Consider the following 17,316-nt stretch of genomic DNA (forward strand, 5'->3'; position numbering starts at 1 on the left):
ACAAGCCAACATACTTAAGTTGCAGGTTATGTGGATTTTACAAGCAAGACCTACAGATGAAATAAGGCCCAAAAATGGTTGTAAAAGCTTCTAGTGGGAGATTTTTTTCACCTGCATATCAAATATTCTCTATCTAAATACAACTACCATGGCATATATGTTTTACCCTTGTTAATGTCCTCATGTGAAGCATCACCAGACTCAATTCCAAGGCTGCACTTTCTTTCTTTCTAAAAATATCTCGGCTGCAGAACCGTGACTTAAACAGGTGGCTGGATTGGCAGGTCGCCAAGCTGAGGTGAAAGGTTAAAGGCCATCCAATACACCTGCACCTGTTGCAACTCTGAAAGACGTGCAACTGCAGCTGTGACTACTGCGGGCCATCACAAGGCAGCAATCCATTAGACACCCAGTCTCAGGCCAGCTTACAGCTGGACTTCATCCAACTGAGACGTCTTACTGCAGTGATGTAACTAATCAACTCTGCCATCCGTCCCCACAAGCTTAAGACCATGAAGCATGTAGGCAAATCTTTATTTAAATGACAAATATTACCTCAACATACTTTATACAAACTAAATTGGAAATGTCTCTCAGTGTCCCTTCACCCCCCACCATCACACATGCAGACACCTACCCACCTACCCCACTTTTTTATTAGTGCCTGTCTCAGGGCTGGCCAACCCCTCACCCTGATGCTTTAAATGAAACCTTTTGTGAGTGTCCTGGTCTAGTGTTTAGAACAAACTGAGCGAGCAGTCTGTCAGGCAATGTTTGGCTTTATAGACAAGGGAGGGTTTGGGGGGAGAGAAGTTACACAATACTGCTGGCTGCTCTCTCCAACACAAATGATTTATTGGCCAGTGAGAACTGGAATGAAAGGCAGAGATACGACAGAGTGGCAGAATAAGAGAAAACGAGGAGGTAAAAGGAAGGGAAAGTGAATCGGACTGAGTAATGGGAAAGTAAAAGTGAGGGCCATGCAAGCGAGAGTGGACACTGGTTTAGCCAAAGCCTCCTGGAGCCGGCCTTTCTCTGAATAATGAATAGCTGGAAATCATTAAAAAGAACAAGAAAATGAAGGAGGGTACAAAGGGAAGGATGGTAAAAAGACATGCTGAAAAAAAGGAGCCTTTTGAGGACTAACCATGGCGCAACAGTGGACCGCCATCAAGCCTTTTGCTCAACCCAACATGGCAATCATTTTTACCAAGAAAAAAATCAAAAGAGTCCAAGTTCACCATTAACTGGAATCCCACATCAGCAGAAAACTGATACCTTATGAGAAAACATTTTCTATGAGAGAAATAGTACTATTTTCCTCAAGGTGATGATAGACCTAGTGCCCTGTGTTAAAAGCTCCTGTCCACAGGCTCACGCAAGAGTGAGCACTAATATAATAATAGACCGGAGGGTTGACCAGTAGGACTGTCTCCCAACTTGTTACAGCTTACATTACTTAAGGTCTAAGTAGAGCCCTATAAACAGAGGTTTAATGCTGTGAAAAGTTTTCATTTTTGATATGATAAGAGAAGACAAAAGCCTATTTATTGAGGTGAGAGGTTTTCCAAAGTGCCTTGGATTTTGGTCTGACTTGCACCAATTTGTCTGTGCATTTCCAGGTCAATACATGTCAATGGGAGCACTTTCTGCTCATCCAATCAAATGGGAACAGCTTAGTCGTCTCTTCTGTGTGTCCTGAGTGTGCACGCTGGAGAACAATGCTGTTTTATTGACTGTAATTTGAATTTAATAAGTGTAATTTGACAGCCATTATTTTTAGCCTCATTAAGCCTTTTGGCGATGGAACACACACACACACACAATAAATGGTGAATAGGAGTGGGTGAGGGGGGATTTAGTGAGAAAGCATGAAAATGTCTCCCTGTCCTTCACATTTGATCCTTGAGAGTTTAGGACAAGCACAAAACACCACTTAAGTTTAGTTTCAAATCAGCTGGGATTATGTTTCCTGGCAGGTCGCTGTGTGTGTCTGTACACCAATGAAACTAAAATGCTTTAAATTACACGTTTAAAGACAATAAAAGTGACCAAAGTAGTTCCATGTAGAATAGTGGCTCACACTCAGGACAAGCTTGGGAGTTTAAAGTTTAAAGACTTGGCCCTGAGCCAGACAGGGTTACTGTACTTTTGACTAAAGAGATTGAAGTATTCAGATAGTGAACAAGTGGACGAGATAAGATTATTATCTTAGCCACATCCGGGACGATGTGGTGACTAAAGCCAAGGCAAAAACTAAAGAGCCCAGATAAGAATACACTGGGAAGTCAGATCAAAAGGCCAGAAGACAGTCAGACTGGTCATTTATCAAATGAAAATGTAACCTTGCCCTTCTTCCAGTGTAGTAGGCTTAATCATACTCTCCTTCTAATGGTCAACTCAAGTCTCATTGGAAAGTGGACATGCATACTGGGTCACTGGAGGACAGCAAGGCCCTTGATTAGCGATCATTGGGAGCTGGTGGATAATAACCTCTGCCTTTAGAAGTAAGGATGTATGATCACTTCAGACTACCAAGGTGTTTTGGTCTGATTTTTCTAGAGCTCAGTTGGGCTTGACAAATTGCTTTAGCGTATAGAAAGAAAAAATAAATATAGTCCTGTCTTAAGTTACAAGGCTAGAAATAATAAGGCACCATGTTTTCTGATGACACCTCTACATTACAGTCCTGATAAAACTTTACAGGAAAGCAGTGGGTGTGGTACAGTGCTTTTAAGACCTGTGCTCCCACAAAATGACATGTTCACACTGGATCTTGTGCTCATGAGGTGGCCTAATGCGTCACTGCACAGAGGACCAGCCAAGGGAACTGTCTAAAAAGCATTACCAGTCATTTTATTCCCTATGCACTGCAGTGCTGTTGAATAGTTTGACAGCCTGGGGAGGGTGTATACTGCCAACCTGGTAGCCAGCCATCGGGTGCAACATGCAGTTTCTTCATGCGACCTCATTACCTCATATGTAAAATATTTGTCACTGCACTTTTGACTCCTAAGCCGTTTCCACACATGAACTCAGATCAATGTGCGGACCTGATTATACAGACGTTGTCAGTTGCCCTTTCACACATTTAGCACAAATTAGGAGATTGTCCCTGTCAGACATGTTCTCACCTCTTGGTTTGTTTAGGCTTGGTTAGGCGCTTAGAGCACACAGGAGGAGGAGGAGGAGGAGGAGGAGGAGGAGGAGGACTCATCTGTAATGATGACTGTTTTGCATTGATAGCAATGCTTCATGTATTTGGGTGTATCTGCCGCAGAATTATACAGTGGTCTAACAATTTAATTGGTTAATAACCTGTTTATTCCTGGACTTTGTACACGGCAGCTGCCGAGGTGTTTAGTGTCTGAACCAAATGATTTGGACATTTACATTCACATTACATTACAGCTCCTCCAGGTAATGTCCAGACAATTTCTAGGTAGGAATTTGTGTGTGAAAGGGGCTCTACTGGCTGGTTGCTAAAACTGGAGATGATAAGCACCCTGCCCATTGCACCCTTGCACTTTAGTTCATTGCGGTCAGCCTCCCCCTGCCAACAGCACACATGGCAGTGACAATGTCATCAGTGCACAGGGAATTGGGAATTCCAAACTGGGAAAAAAAAATCCACAAAAAATCCCCAGTTCGGTGGATGAAAACAAAAACAAGGGAATGCTCTTTATAAATACACTACAGTGGGCGTCAGCTTTAGGATGTGGGGTTGCCATTAGTTTGAGTGGCAGTTACAGTGTTGTAGACCCTGATGATTACAAGCTGTATGAATGGCTGTTCCCATGGTTTTGTGGCTTTGTGCAATGGGAACAGTGACCCCACTGTAATCCATGGCTGTTTACATTCCAGCAGATCAGTTCCTACTGGAAACATGGGGAAGGAAGGGCAGGGGTTAAAGAAGACTCTCACGCACCGTATCTCTATAAAACCAACACACGCCTCACCCAGGTCCCACACTTAGTAAACAGTCCACAATGATCCAAAATGGAAGATGTACAGAGTCTTTTTAATACAACCTGCAACCAACACCTAAGTCATCCGCTTCTTTCCCAAATCTGCCCACCTCTAATTCTTTCACCTTTCCGTCTCTCCATCTCGTACTGTAACACAAACTTGTCTACTCCAGGCAGTCTTTACTTCCCCTCTGTTTCTCATGGCTTGCTGTGAGTGGAAGACTGGAGCTCCCACTATAAGTATCCTTAATTTGATGGGGTGGGGTGGTCAGCCTCCACTTACTCCTTGCACAGAGTGCCCGGAGGCAACAACACAACTCAGAGGCCCTGCCCACTCATCCATCCCCTAGAAAGCTCTCCTCATTCCCAAACCAACACGAGACAAAAGCTACTCAAAAATTGTTAAAAATAGCCTGCAATTTCATGTTTCACAGGGTTAGAAAAGGGAGAAGGTTAATGCATGTTTCAGCATGTCAAAAGGTCTCATGAGTCTGAGGGCAAACACTTGGGCTGAGGTTGTGTATGGTCCTGTCTGGAAGATTCAGGAGAGAAGCAGTTGAATGGTGTGCCTCAAGTTACAAGAATGCACAAATGTGTGGGAAATGGAAGGAAGTTTGTCAAAACGCTCTCACTTCTTGGACACCGCTATGGGGCAGGAGTCCACTATTTGAATTCCAGTAAACACGCAAGAAATTAATTGAGCTAAGATGAAATGAGAATGACTTCAACAACTAAAACGTCATGAGAACATCATGTTCTACTTTGAATAACAGGGGATATGGCTGTGATACAGACAGTCGACTGCAGGCAAGACAGTCTAAAAGCAAATGCATTTCAAGTGTCTCTGAATGGGCCTTCTGTGTAATGCAACCTAAGAGGCTGCCTCATTTTATTTACAGGTATACTGTGCTTGTTCCGTTTGAACTAAAAAACATTAACATACAAGCATGAGAAGACAAAGTGTCCCATCTTTTTCTACAGTGTCCTCCAAATAAAGTGAGATAATATTGCACACAATCCTCCATCAACAGCAATTAAAGCGTTTCAATAAAAAGCCTCCTTAATCCAAGGATGTAAAACAAAATTCAGGCTGTGAGTCAGTGTGAGCTCAGAGACCACATCAGAGATTGAGACACTGCAAAGAAAAAAATCTAGATCATATGATGAGGGGTGTGTGTCTGTGTGTGTGTGTGTGTGTGTGTGTGTGTGTGTGTCAGTAAGAATAGGTTACAAACAGTTCAAAGCAAGGTCAACAGAAGCTAGGTGCTGTGTGTGGTATTTAGGACCGTATAGCGAAGCAGTTATTATAGCGTGGGTGCTGATCATTTTAACTCACACTGACGTCATTAAAGTGGCTTTGTGCCGCTGGAGAGTCCTTTACACCCACATACCTGCCCTCACCACAAGGTGTTAATGGACTTTTTTGTGTGTATGTGTGTTTCTCACATCACTTAAACAACTTAATCACGCTGTTGTGTATGAGTAGCCACTGATCATGTTGTTCATTTAGCTTCTTTTGCCACTAACGGATTATAAGACCTCTCTGAACAGTGTTAGCTCAAGCTCAAGTCAGTTTAAATCTAAGGTTTCTTGAACCTTGCAACACCTGTTCCTGACATAGCCTCAGTAGTCAAGCACCCTCGGTCCCAGGTGCATTCACTCACACACACAGAAACATGTGTAGCTCAGCAGAAACTACAACTCTGTCCAATCCAGCCTTGCACATTTGTTTCAATGCTGTGTCTGGTGTTTTTTCTACAGCTACTGTAGAAAGGCTTGCTCACCATATGACTGAGCCTAGAGACAGCTTCAGCCCACACACTCGTGCTTTGCTTCCAGAGTGTTCTGTCCGGTGTCCATACAGTCAGGACAGAGACAGCAAGAGCTCTCCACAAAACAGAGAATAACTGTCCCATGTTTCACATACCATGGACAATGGGACAAAACATGTTGCCTTGGTAACGCTCCACTGAAATAACTGCATTGGGCTGCTCTGGGAAAATCTAGCTTGTACTGGAGAACGAATTGACAGAGGACTTTGTGAGAAAATTTATCTTATTTCCATGTTTGCAGCCAATAAAATGTTAAGTGCTAGAATGCAGTGAACTAGCTTAGACACAACACATTTCAAGTCCCTTCTTTGGAGACCTATGCCAAGAACTATCCACGAAAACAGCACTCACACATTAGCCTTGCATGGCAGCACATTTTCTATGCAGGCCAACATTTTCAGCTATTCATCCTCTCCATCCTTCCAGTCAGAACACATTTTCTCTTTATCTTGCTATTCCTGCAGCTACATTTTCTTCTTTTTACCACTTGTCTCTTGCACATAATGGCTCTTCAAAGCCACCGCCGCTCTTAGCATAAAATGATGGCGGTGGTGTGCAGTGTTGGGTGTTCACCGTAGGTGGGCAACCCCAAATCGATGGCTCTCCCAAGCCTTTACTAAACCATTCCTTTCCCCCAGAGCCGTGCCACATCCTGAAGATTGGGACCGCAGCCCATCTGGGTTTGGTTAGAGCCAAAGACACAAGAGCCATAAAACTAGGGCGAGAGGAAAACAGAGGGGCACCTCCTCATCTACAACCCCAGCCAGTGCTCTCAGATGGGGGCTCTGATGTGGTCTGGAGCAATGATATACTGGCGAAAGCTGGCAGTCTTTAGTTTTGACCTGATGTCATTCACAATACAGCATTCAAATTGATGTTAATGTCAGTGTCTTTCTTGTATTTAATGTTGATTGTAGCCATCTGAAACATTTTGCACTGAACATTTTAACTGCATGTGGTATGCATACGATGCACAGATAGGTATCAAATTTCAAAACAATATCAACCAGTATGGGTGATTAACTGACAACACATCAATAGTGCAATAAAGTTTAGATTATAATGTTGTCATCACAGCACAAATGTTGTAATAATTTCAAAGCTGCTTAAATTAAACTAAACCAACCACTTGGCTTTGATCACTAATAGATTGCCAAAGTCACGCCCCTGCCCCTGCCCCTGCCTTATTTTGGAAAAAGATTGTACAGTAGTTAATGGGAAGAGACAAATACATTTTTGATCCCGTTTGAGTTGTGCCATGAACTACGCATATGATGTTTGTGAATTAAGAAGACCATCTAGCCTTGTGTTAAACTGCTCAGTGAACTGCATTGTCTCACTCAACACGTCACCAACACCAACATGGCCACCAATGCCATTTTTATTAGTTTTATTACAAACAGACTTTCTGAAGTTGAAAAATTATCTTTTTAATTGACAAACGTATATGTATTTCAGGTCGCAATTCAAGTGGGATCAAAACATGATTTGTCTCTTTCCATTCACTACTATACAAAGTTTTTAGGTCCCAGACCACACCCTTCGACTGGAAGGGGTGTGACTTTGGCTCTCTATATGAAATCAGTCATACACTCACTGCTCTGGTGATATTAATATTTATAGAAGCTTCACAATGTTTCTACACTAAATATATTTAATGTGTTACCTTTACTGTCCAAAAGAAATTATAAAATCATATACTGCCACTCACAGCTTCTAACCCGACATCTTTGTCCACAAAAATGAGTGCCAGACATGTATACCAGTTAGCCAAGTTTGTACAGCTGCTTATTCAACACAAAACAATTATTCTAATGCACTCGGTGTGAAGTAGGTTCTATATTTAGTATCACTTGATATTTCCAGCTCCAGACCCTTGCTACCCCCTCTCTCCTTTTGATCCTTCATTCAGAGAGGAGATGAAAAGATGAAGAGTGACATCCAGAGAGACCGATGAATGGATGGACGACATCCGCCTCTTTCCATTGTCTCTTCCAGTAAACACATCATTCGCCCTTCCAAGGCTTGTACAGCACTTTTTGACATGTTTTGTATGATAAAATTCTTAGTTTAAAAAGAAAAATACCCTCTCTGCCTTGCTATGTAACACATTTCTATAGGGGGAATGAAATGACCCCAAAGGGCACAGCAAAGAAAACAAAGCTACACAGCATCAGAGGTCCTGCTGCTTCTATTACATAAAACCTCTCAGCATCCCTCTCCTCTGCCAGAGAATGCCACATACAGTATGAAAGGGTCAAAAGCAACAAAGCAAGTGCTGTTTCAACTACTTCTGCTTTCACCTCATTTCAAAGCACATCCCACGTTTAGAAAAACTGTCGAGCACTGCTTTGGGTCAATCAATATTCAGCACGGCCTTGTGCTGCAGTATAACAGAACAGACAAACGATATAGCCTAGTATTTTAAGAAGTGAGCTACAAAAACATGAAAGAGACCGTCTAATTAATAGGTTTATGAGTATTCAACTATTGGCACCAATTAAGATCACAAAAGACATTCATCTTCCTGGTGTTAGGTTGTTTTCCAGTTTTTCTCTCAGAACAGGAAGTAACCACGGGGCTCTTGCATAATAAGTGCGTTAGCCACTAAAACAAACACACAGCTAAGCACATGACTTTTAGGATCAACACCATGTGGTGTCACTTCATCCCTTTAGTCACCACCGTGCTGGTTAGCTTAGTGTTTAACACTAACACAAACAAAATACTCTGTTGTAAGTAAGAGAGAACTGGTGTTAACACTGAGGCAATGAACCCATCACAGCCTCCATCTATTCTTCAGACAAACCAAAATGCTACTAAAAATACTAGAGTGAACTACAAGTCAACCTTAACTATCAAAACACGTCCAATGTTTAGTCAAGTCAAAAGTACTTAACAAGACAATGACTGTCATGGGATGTATTATACAGGAAATCAATAGACAGCAAAGCTTTCACTCACCATTTCGTCCAGGGCATAGCGAAGTAAGCCATGCTCGTAAAGGATGAAGAACCTCCTTTGCCATTTCTGTATAAAAAAAAAAGAGAAATTCAGCATTAGAACTTTATACTAGATGAAGCAAACATTTAGCACAGGGTTTGAAAGCTGTTATTTATGAGTAATTAGCTAATTTTAGCCATGACAGTTTATGTAGGGACAGATACTTAGTTCATAAAGCTAGAGATTCTTCATTGAACCTGTAAAAAAAAAAATCTATAAATGTCCCAATTAAAATATTGATTCTTATATACCATACACATCAGCCTATAAGATAAGACATAGCCATACCACTGATGCACACACATACAGGACAAACAGTAAATACAAAAGGACGAGCAAGTCTCTGAGAAACAATTGTCATGCAGTGCCAACACAGTTCTTGGCACACTTTCAGCACACACAAGTTAGTTGGAATAAATTTTTTGTCATGCTTCAGTGGAAAAGTTTTCAGTTTTGTATGAGACAACAGAACAGGAAACCCCCTTTTATTATGTCCTAGCTTTCACAGGAGTACACAATATTACACTTATGGTAACATTAACAATGCCCACGTCTGCGCAGATATATAGAGCCAATAATATGAAGTAAAACTGCTTTCATTGACTGAAGTCGGTTTGCCATCTGCCAATATATATAGAGAACATGAAGACGACGAAGGAGAAGAAGAATGAGGAGAAGGAGAAGAAGAAGGAGAAGTAGCGGAAGAAGAAGTTGTTGCCGGTGTTTTCAGTTTTGGAGAAAGACAATACAAGGGCAATTTACAATACATGTTCTGCAAGGGTTTCAAGAGGAGGGGAAAAGTCTACTTTTAACACAACAAATCTAATTAGGATGGAATATTAAATCATCTATCATTGCTTACTATGCTTGTGAGATACAGCATTTCTTGCCCACAGATGTGCATAAACTACAGGGTAGGACTCGGAATTTCTTTTTAATATACAAAAATGTGAAATTAACGGTTATCTAATCAGTATCGGCCAGGGGAAGCTGGTAATTATCAGTATCAGCTGAACAAAATCCATATAGTGGACCCCAGCATACTGAGAAAGATAAAGCCTATCATATTTCTGAAACTACAAGGTCAAATAGAATTTTATTCCAATTTATCTCTTGGTTAGAAAGGCATTTCTGCCAATATTTGTCAAAATGATGTGTTGCCAGACTCCATTTATCTCCTTCCATCCTTCATCCTCAATTTCTCTATTGACCTGATATCCTCTCCACTGCCTCCCCTTATCTTAATGCACCGTTTTGTCTCAGTGTTAAATATCCTGGGCTCAGATTCCAACTGAGCCCAATCCATGAAATATTGAGAAGTGCTTTGTAACCTAAAAGCCATCTGAAGGTCTCAATAGGGGCACTGATAGGCCTCACAGGTTATGCTAAAAAGGACAATACAGCCATATCCATTAAAAGGTGATAGAGGGGCTTCTAAAGATCAATTCTGCAGTGTTTTTGATGGATAGAGTAGAACAACCAACCACAACCTGTCAGACTAAAGTGGTCCTAAAACAGGACTCATCCAATGTGTCAGCTCTTCTTCTCTGTTATTTGCTTGTTGGTCAGTCAAAACCTGACCAACCTGCTCACCTCAGCACTACGTACAGGCCACCAATTATACCCCTACAGTGAAAAAAAAGATTGTAAGAATAGGCAGAGCACATCAGTGATTATGTTAAAGCAGCAGCAGACTGTTGACAGTAGTTTGAGTTGAAGGATCCAGAGGTGCTTTTCCCCAAAAACCCCATATGGAAGCCATCAGTGTGGCTGTGAGAACTGGGACTTTTCCTTCTCCTCCCCCACATTCTCTAGACTCCTTCTTGGGATGCACCACCACAGTATAATGTGGGAGCTGATAAAGGAAGCGGTGCAACAGAGCGGGGCTCCCGTTACATGATGCTTAGGGGAGCACAATTCGTGAAATAAAAGTCAATATTAGGCTCATTATTGCCTAAGAAAGAGGCTTCTTCTGATAGAGGGCCAAGCCTCCCACAGGAAGCTGCTGAATCCATGACACAGCGGCCGGAGCCACAACAACCAGACCTCCTGTTTGTCAGATGTCAAATGAGTGCCAGAATGGATAATAAAATCAAAGGAAGGGCTATGTAAGCCAATTTCCTTTTTTCAACAGTGCTCCAGCACCTTCTTAAACATCTACTTTTCGTTGACTTTTCAGGCCCAGTTCCCTCAGTTCCCAACACGGTATACTTTGAGACGCCAACAAGGTTAATTACTGTTACAACACTACAAATTTTTAACTGACACCTGAACCAAGAACAATAACTAACAATAATTACAAACACATCTTTTTAAAAATAGTTCTAACTCAAGAGAATGGCAGAGTCCACACCACAACTATAACTAAAATGCCCTAGGCGAACAATAACAATGTTTCCAACACATACAGTTTACTTGGGCGGGCCGGCCAACAATATTTGTCGACCCATTTAAGCATTTGACAGGCTTTTTTTTTTGAGGGAGTGACACCATCTACGATTGATTAACTAGGTGACAATCAGCCCACGCTTTGCCCCTCTCGTCTACTACTACACAGCCCGTCTGTGGGAAACACTGAATACCTTTGGGATCACTTTCAGAGCAATTTGATGAACAATAAAAACACAGACAGCTTATTAAAATACATCCAAATTTGCAGGGCCATGTATAAGCTTGATTCTAGGTACATTTTTTCTACAAAATCATATTGCAGGAGTGATTATATTGGTTTCTGTATCCTATGTATGTAAATGTCTATATGCTTACACTTAAAATAACGTCATTCCACCTGAGACATACTGCGAAATGGTCAAGAGGTTATGATTTTGTTTTCATGAAGCTCCAACACAAGTTACTCCATTAAAAGGAAGTTAAAAACCCATTATCCCATTCGGAACATAATCATGTCCAGCAAAGGAACCACTTACCCGGGATCTGTGCAGGGGATTGTCAAAATTCGTTCCCTCTGGTGCCAGCAGCAACCATCCTCCATATATAGGTTTTGCCTGGTGAGGATAAAACACAATTAAAGCATTGAAAGTAAACACTACAACAGGCACACTAACTTATCGATCAGCAGCTCAATTATGCACATTTAATTCACTGCAGATATAACTGGAGGCTAGTCCCTCGTTTAGGCTACAAATGGTGGCCCGATATCAGACAGTATGTGGCACTGACACACACACGTTAGATTAACACCAGAAAAGTGTGTATTAGTCACTAGCTGCCTTGAGTTGACTGCGGGCTACATTCTCCAGCTGGCCGTGTCCCAGAGCACCATGCTGTCCTGGAAAAAGAAAAAAAAGGAAAGGCTAACACACATGATTTTCCCTCTGATCCTCTAAGTGGGTGGACTGGTGGGTGGAGGGGGCAGCGAGAGGCAGAAGTTAGCAAGAAAAACAGTGGATGAGAAACAGGAGAGAGCGCAGAGCCTGAGAGCTTCTGTGGCTACACAGATTTGCAATTCAAACTTGAGAAATGCAAGTTGGCCTGGCAGTCTTTCTTAAATAGTTCTGGTTCAAATTTGAACTGTAGCCATACTAGTAGTCAGCATTTGTTTGCTGAGCCAAAGAAGTCCTGCATAACCACTGCAGGGTTGTGTTCACAGGAGCGCAAATTTGACTGAATCTATTTACACTCAAATCTCACCTACACCTAAAGAGCTTAACAAATTAAGCACCTTACGTAATTCAGCTGCACTCCCAAGACTATGGAACAGTGGTCTGCAAATCAAGTTGGAAAAGCTCTGACATTTACAGCCGCCTGGCACCTCTATGTCCCTCTATCAGTGGTTTTGATTACAGTCATAACTTCATCCCATGTAAAGCCGAGTATAATCCAGCATAAAATCCTCTTTCACTTTGATTACAGGACGTGCAGCACATTTCTCGGCTGAGTGACTCTGTGAACAAAATAACACAACAGGAATTTTCAGACATAAGCCTGTAAATGTAACCTTGGACAGTCAAGAGTTTGTGCAGACTTGCACGAGAAACATCCAATTTCTGAAAGGCAACCTGAGAGGCGACTGCACACAGGAAAAGCACCTTGCAGATGAGTTATTTGATAATGGGACTGCGGAAAAGAGCGGTTGAGTGGGAATCACACTAATGCTGAGACACTAGCCTCCTCCTTGCATGTGGAAAAAGGAGTCTAAAGCCTAAGGAGGAACATCGAGAAAAATGTCCCATCGCTCCTCACATGACCTGACAGCAGCCCGGATGGCAAGTCCTCCTGGGAGAGAGGAATAGACGAAATGAATCTAGGTCATTTTTTACCCTCCAGTGGTTAAGCGAAGTCATTTGAGTGTATCTGTGTGTGTCCATGCCCCAAACCCATCATAAGTGACTAAGTGATACTGCAATGATTGCGTGGGCCTCCGAGTGGTGAGTCGGTGGGTCGGCTAAAGGGATGAAAAAAAGTTCTGGAAGTAAATATTCACAGAATTGGATTCACAGGACTTCAAGGCACGTCGAACAACATGGCCATCCTGTTCAGGGTGTTCAGCCTCTGACACCAGATGATAACCTTTTAGTCATAAAAGGAAAAGTTTGATAGCCAGTGTGAGAGAAATTCCACTGAGAAATAACCTCGAGACTGTTTCCATTCCAACACAGAAGCTATTAATCATGGAGGAGGAAAATGTGCACAGTGCTAGCCAAATGTTAGTCCTCGCGCAGCCATGACGAAGACACGCAGTTACTCATAGATGATGCCTACCTGGGTACAGGTGACTTAACTTAACCTATCCCATTAAACAGCTTACCAAGATGAATGATCACAACAGAGCTCAGTGTGACCTGGAGCCACCATTCAGGCCAACATCAACAACACAGCCCAGCACGGACTGTTAGTGGAATATCTTTATTTATGATTTACACACCCTCAGTGCCTTAGGAGTCAACTTTTATGCTAATTTGGGCATCAATGAGGCAAATAATAAGGCAAAATGCTAAAAGGATGAGATATTACAGCAAGTTTTTAAAAGGATTTTGAAGAGATAACTGTAACCTAAATGATTCAACAAAGGCAGTTGGTAGCAGGCTACTGTGCTGTAAGGCATGGAGCTGGGTGGAGGCCTGTATCTGCATGAATTAAGGTCAATATGAGCCCTCAGGCGAGAAAATAACTGTGTCCAATTAACCCAACCATTGCACTTCATGCTCTATTGACACATGTTCACATTTCAACCGGTTTGACATCAAAGTTAAAGCCAGCTTTCAATTTCACTTTCATGAAATATAAAATGTCTCCAAAAGCATTTGTTTACCTGATTTAAGTCTTCGTCGTTCAGCAGATGAGATTCCCTGGGCTTGAAGCAGTTCTGGCATTTACTTTTGTTGAAGATGTTGGCTTGAAACTTCCGACAGGGGTTGTCTTTGAATGACATGGTTGCTGGAGGGAATAGGTGACACTTGATGAGGGAAAAAAATAAATGTCCAAGGAGTGCTCGTTTGACAAATTGTCTCAGACAAAATGAGCTGGAGTCGACTTGCTGCTGGCGAAACACAACAGGACAACTTTTCTAGAACAAACCCGTGAGAAGAAAGAAGTCCATCAAGAAGGCGACAGCGCGTTTGTTCACCTGTCCTGTTCCCTGGGCTCACCTGAGGCGGTGAATAACCTCTCGTTAAGTGGTGTCTATGATAGTCATCTTGCGCGAGGGGTCGCCTCACGCAGCTAACGTTGACCTGCTAACTTTTTTGTTTTGCAACACAAAGCTCGCTGAGAAGTTGTCAGAAGAGTCGTCGAGAGGGCGGACAGGTGTGCGCGGTCTTTTCTTTAATTACGTCCGCCGACGAGGTGTTGACGTCGCACAGGTGACATTCCGGGCCTCGAGCTCACTGCAAGGGTCCCGTCATCCTCCATCGGGCGGAACGAGCTCTACGGAGGGAGGGAGTCCACTTTGCCCCCTCTCTGCCTCTCTCTGTCTGTCTTTCTATCTAACAAGTGATACCGCACTCATCGCCGTTAAACCTCTTTTACGCTTTTACCGTCTCCGTTCAAGGCCAAACACCGTTATCCAACTTTAAACACGCCATAGACTCGGCTGTCACGCCGCTGAATCCACAGCGTCGGGTCCCGCTCGCCTCTGTGCGCAGTCTGCGGTGGATGTTTTCGTGAAAATCCTCGCCTGGCCCGCACAGCCAGTCCGGTGGGCAGATGGGGAGGTGCTCAGAAAGCGAGTGGAGTGGTGAGTGACAGCGAGCTCGACCAATCGCACTCATCGGCACGCCCACACCCTCGTTAGCGACCAATAGAAAGCCTCAAGCATCTCCGATACTTTCCCTCATGCTAGGTGGGCTTTAAAGAGCCCATGACAGCAAAAACTATCTGCTATGTGAAACTGTTATGTTGTTGATATGAGCCTGAGCTAATATTTTTGCATTTCTGGCTGAAAAGACAGACTGCGGGCCTACATTTATTCAGGTTATTTCTTTAGCCGATATATTTGTTTGTTTTATGTGGTGTGCTAATCTTTAAAATCCACAGCAACAGGACAGGGGAGCAAAGGAGAAAAGAAACATTAGTATTTGTCAAAACATTTCTTATTCCTTCCTTTATACCAAATAAATAAAAAGGAAGGTTGCTAAACAGTAAAAACTGTCACCTAAAATGAAAAATAAACAAGCTGATTCAGGCCTTCTTTTGTGAAGATAACTGTAGTATGTCCATTTGCTGAAGTATGTTTATTTGCTATGGTATGTTTTCTAATTAGTATTTAGCTTCTGCATGTCTAAATGCTTGCTTTGACAACATGTACAGTGTTACGTCAGGCCAGTAAAGCCATTTGAATTGAATTGAATCGCTACTATAATGAGTAAGATGATATACTGATTATTTGGCCTGTCACAGACACGTCCTACAATCCCCTCAGCTACTATTAAAGTGCAAATAAATAAGAGTAGGATAACAGAAGCCCACTGCAGCAATGTCATCTTATATCTCAAAAGTTTTGTACGTATAACTCATAATATGACTTGAAACACAGTGACATCATATTCTTGCACTTTAAAGGGGCACTATGTAGTTTTGGAGAAGAAATACACACTCAGAATGTTAATATTCAAAATATTAGGTAAATATGCAAACTCAGAAATATTAATTTTTTCCATAACTGAATAAACAAGCTGAGTTTGTTTATTTAGGAAAAAAAATTTTTTTTAAAAAATCAGTCAATGAAGATCTTTCTCTTCTGATTAAAATGTATTCTCCAAAACTACATAGTGGACTTTTAAAAGAATGTATACATACATATATACATATAAAATTGATAACAACAAATGAGTAAATAACAGAAACAAAGCAATCATTTTACGATGATTTTATTTGCATACATTACCCAATCGACCTTGCTTGGGGTTGTTATTTTCATACCACCACTACTACTGCATGGCATTTTGATAGATACAAGTAAAGAAAAAGAACATCTCAACCATATTGCTCTAATTCAAACTCAAACAAAGTCTCTCAAATGTGAATTTTAAACATGGAGAGCAACCACATAGTGATGTTTTGATTCCAGGCTCCACAGCACCATCTGTTGGTCTTACATTTCCAATGGCCCATGGTTGGGTCAAGTTAAGAAATGGAAAATAGAAAGAAAAAAAAAAGAAAGAAAAACACATTGTAAAAATATGTCAGAGCCAAATCAAGTGGGTATGTCTGAGTTATGGATAGCAGTTGAAGTTAAGTCAGGGAGTTTTGCAACTCTTCCACCATGTGGCTGTTTTTATGAGTGAAAATGTGAAGTGTTGCTCAATGCTGTGATGTTTTGAAAATGCTTTGCAGTGTGCTGGCACACTGTCTGTTGTCTTAACTCAGTGAGTAGTGTTATAAAATCTTGTTACTTCATTTATTTCATAACACTATGGGTAGCTTATCTAATTACACTATACAAACACAGTCACATTTGGCAAGGTGTCACGAAAATGTGTTGATGTTCTTTGGTTGTCCTCTGCTTGCGCTCTCATGAAGCAGTTTATCTCAGTCCGGGCCGACTTTCTCTTGATTTTGACAGGAAGACAGGAAAGTCAGGGAGTAATTAGGATTTCAGCAACTTAATAGTCTGACTGAAATGTGCATGCATAGAAAACCAGATCAATAACGTCTGTTGACATGGGCAGGTTCTCTGAAGTCACGTTTTTAAAATTTTCGAAGTTGATCCAGACTGGAAGATTCTCCTGGGGGAAAAACATGGCCTCAAAAGTCATCATTCATACACAGACTCATCCATTCTGTCAATAAAAAGACAATCATTTACTCAACTTGTAAGAAGTACAAGACTTTATTTAGGGCGCTTGAGGTGGTGTGCTGTTACAGCATTGTCAGAATCACATATAAAGTCATATTTACGCAGCTAAGTCATGACAATCATCTTAAATATTCCTTTAACAGTCCGATAAAGCACATTTCAGTAATTATTCAGTGACATAAAAATACAGCTCACAAAAAATCTTATCTTTTCAGTTTTGTGCTTAAATATTTGTGTAACCAGCAGGCGACAAAGT

General features: G+C 41.7%; 1 protein-coding gene across 4 annotated transcripts in view; it reads right to left on the reverse strand.

Moving 5' to 3' along the window:
• The window catches only part of LOC141015388 (uncharacterized), a 53,158-nt gene extending 38,237 nt beyond the window's left edge, over positions 1 to 14,921 (reverse strand). For all 4 annotated transcript variants that reach the window (XM_073489449.1, XM_073489451.1, XM_073489447.1 and 1 more), the window contains exons 1-3: positions 14,076 to 14,921; positions 11,731 to 11,808; positions 8,765 to 8,830 (exon numbers count right to left, since the gene is read on the reverse strand). In XM_073489449.1, the coding sequence (XP_073345550.1) occupies positions 8,765 to 8,830; positions 11,731 to 11,808; positions 14,076 to 14,195 (264 nt within the window). In that variant the 5' untranslated portion in view covers positions 14,196 to 14,921. The remainder of the gene's footprint in view (positions 1 to 8,764; positions 8,831 to 11,730; positions 11,809 to 14,075) is intronic.
• Positions 14,922 to 17,316: the final 2,395 nt, after the last annotated feature.

This window comes from Pagrus major, chromosome 20 (genome assembly GCF_040436345.1).
Source record: "Pagrus major chromosome 20, Pma_NU_1.0".
Classification (NCBI taxonomy): domain Eukaryota; kingdom Metazoa; phylum Chordata; class Actinopteri; order Spariformes; family Sparidae; genus Pagrus; species Pagrus major.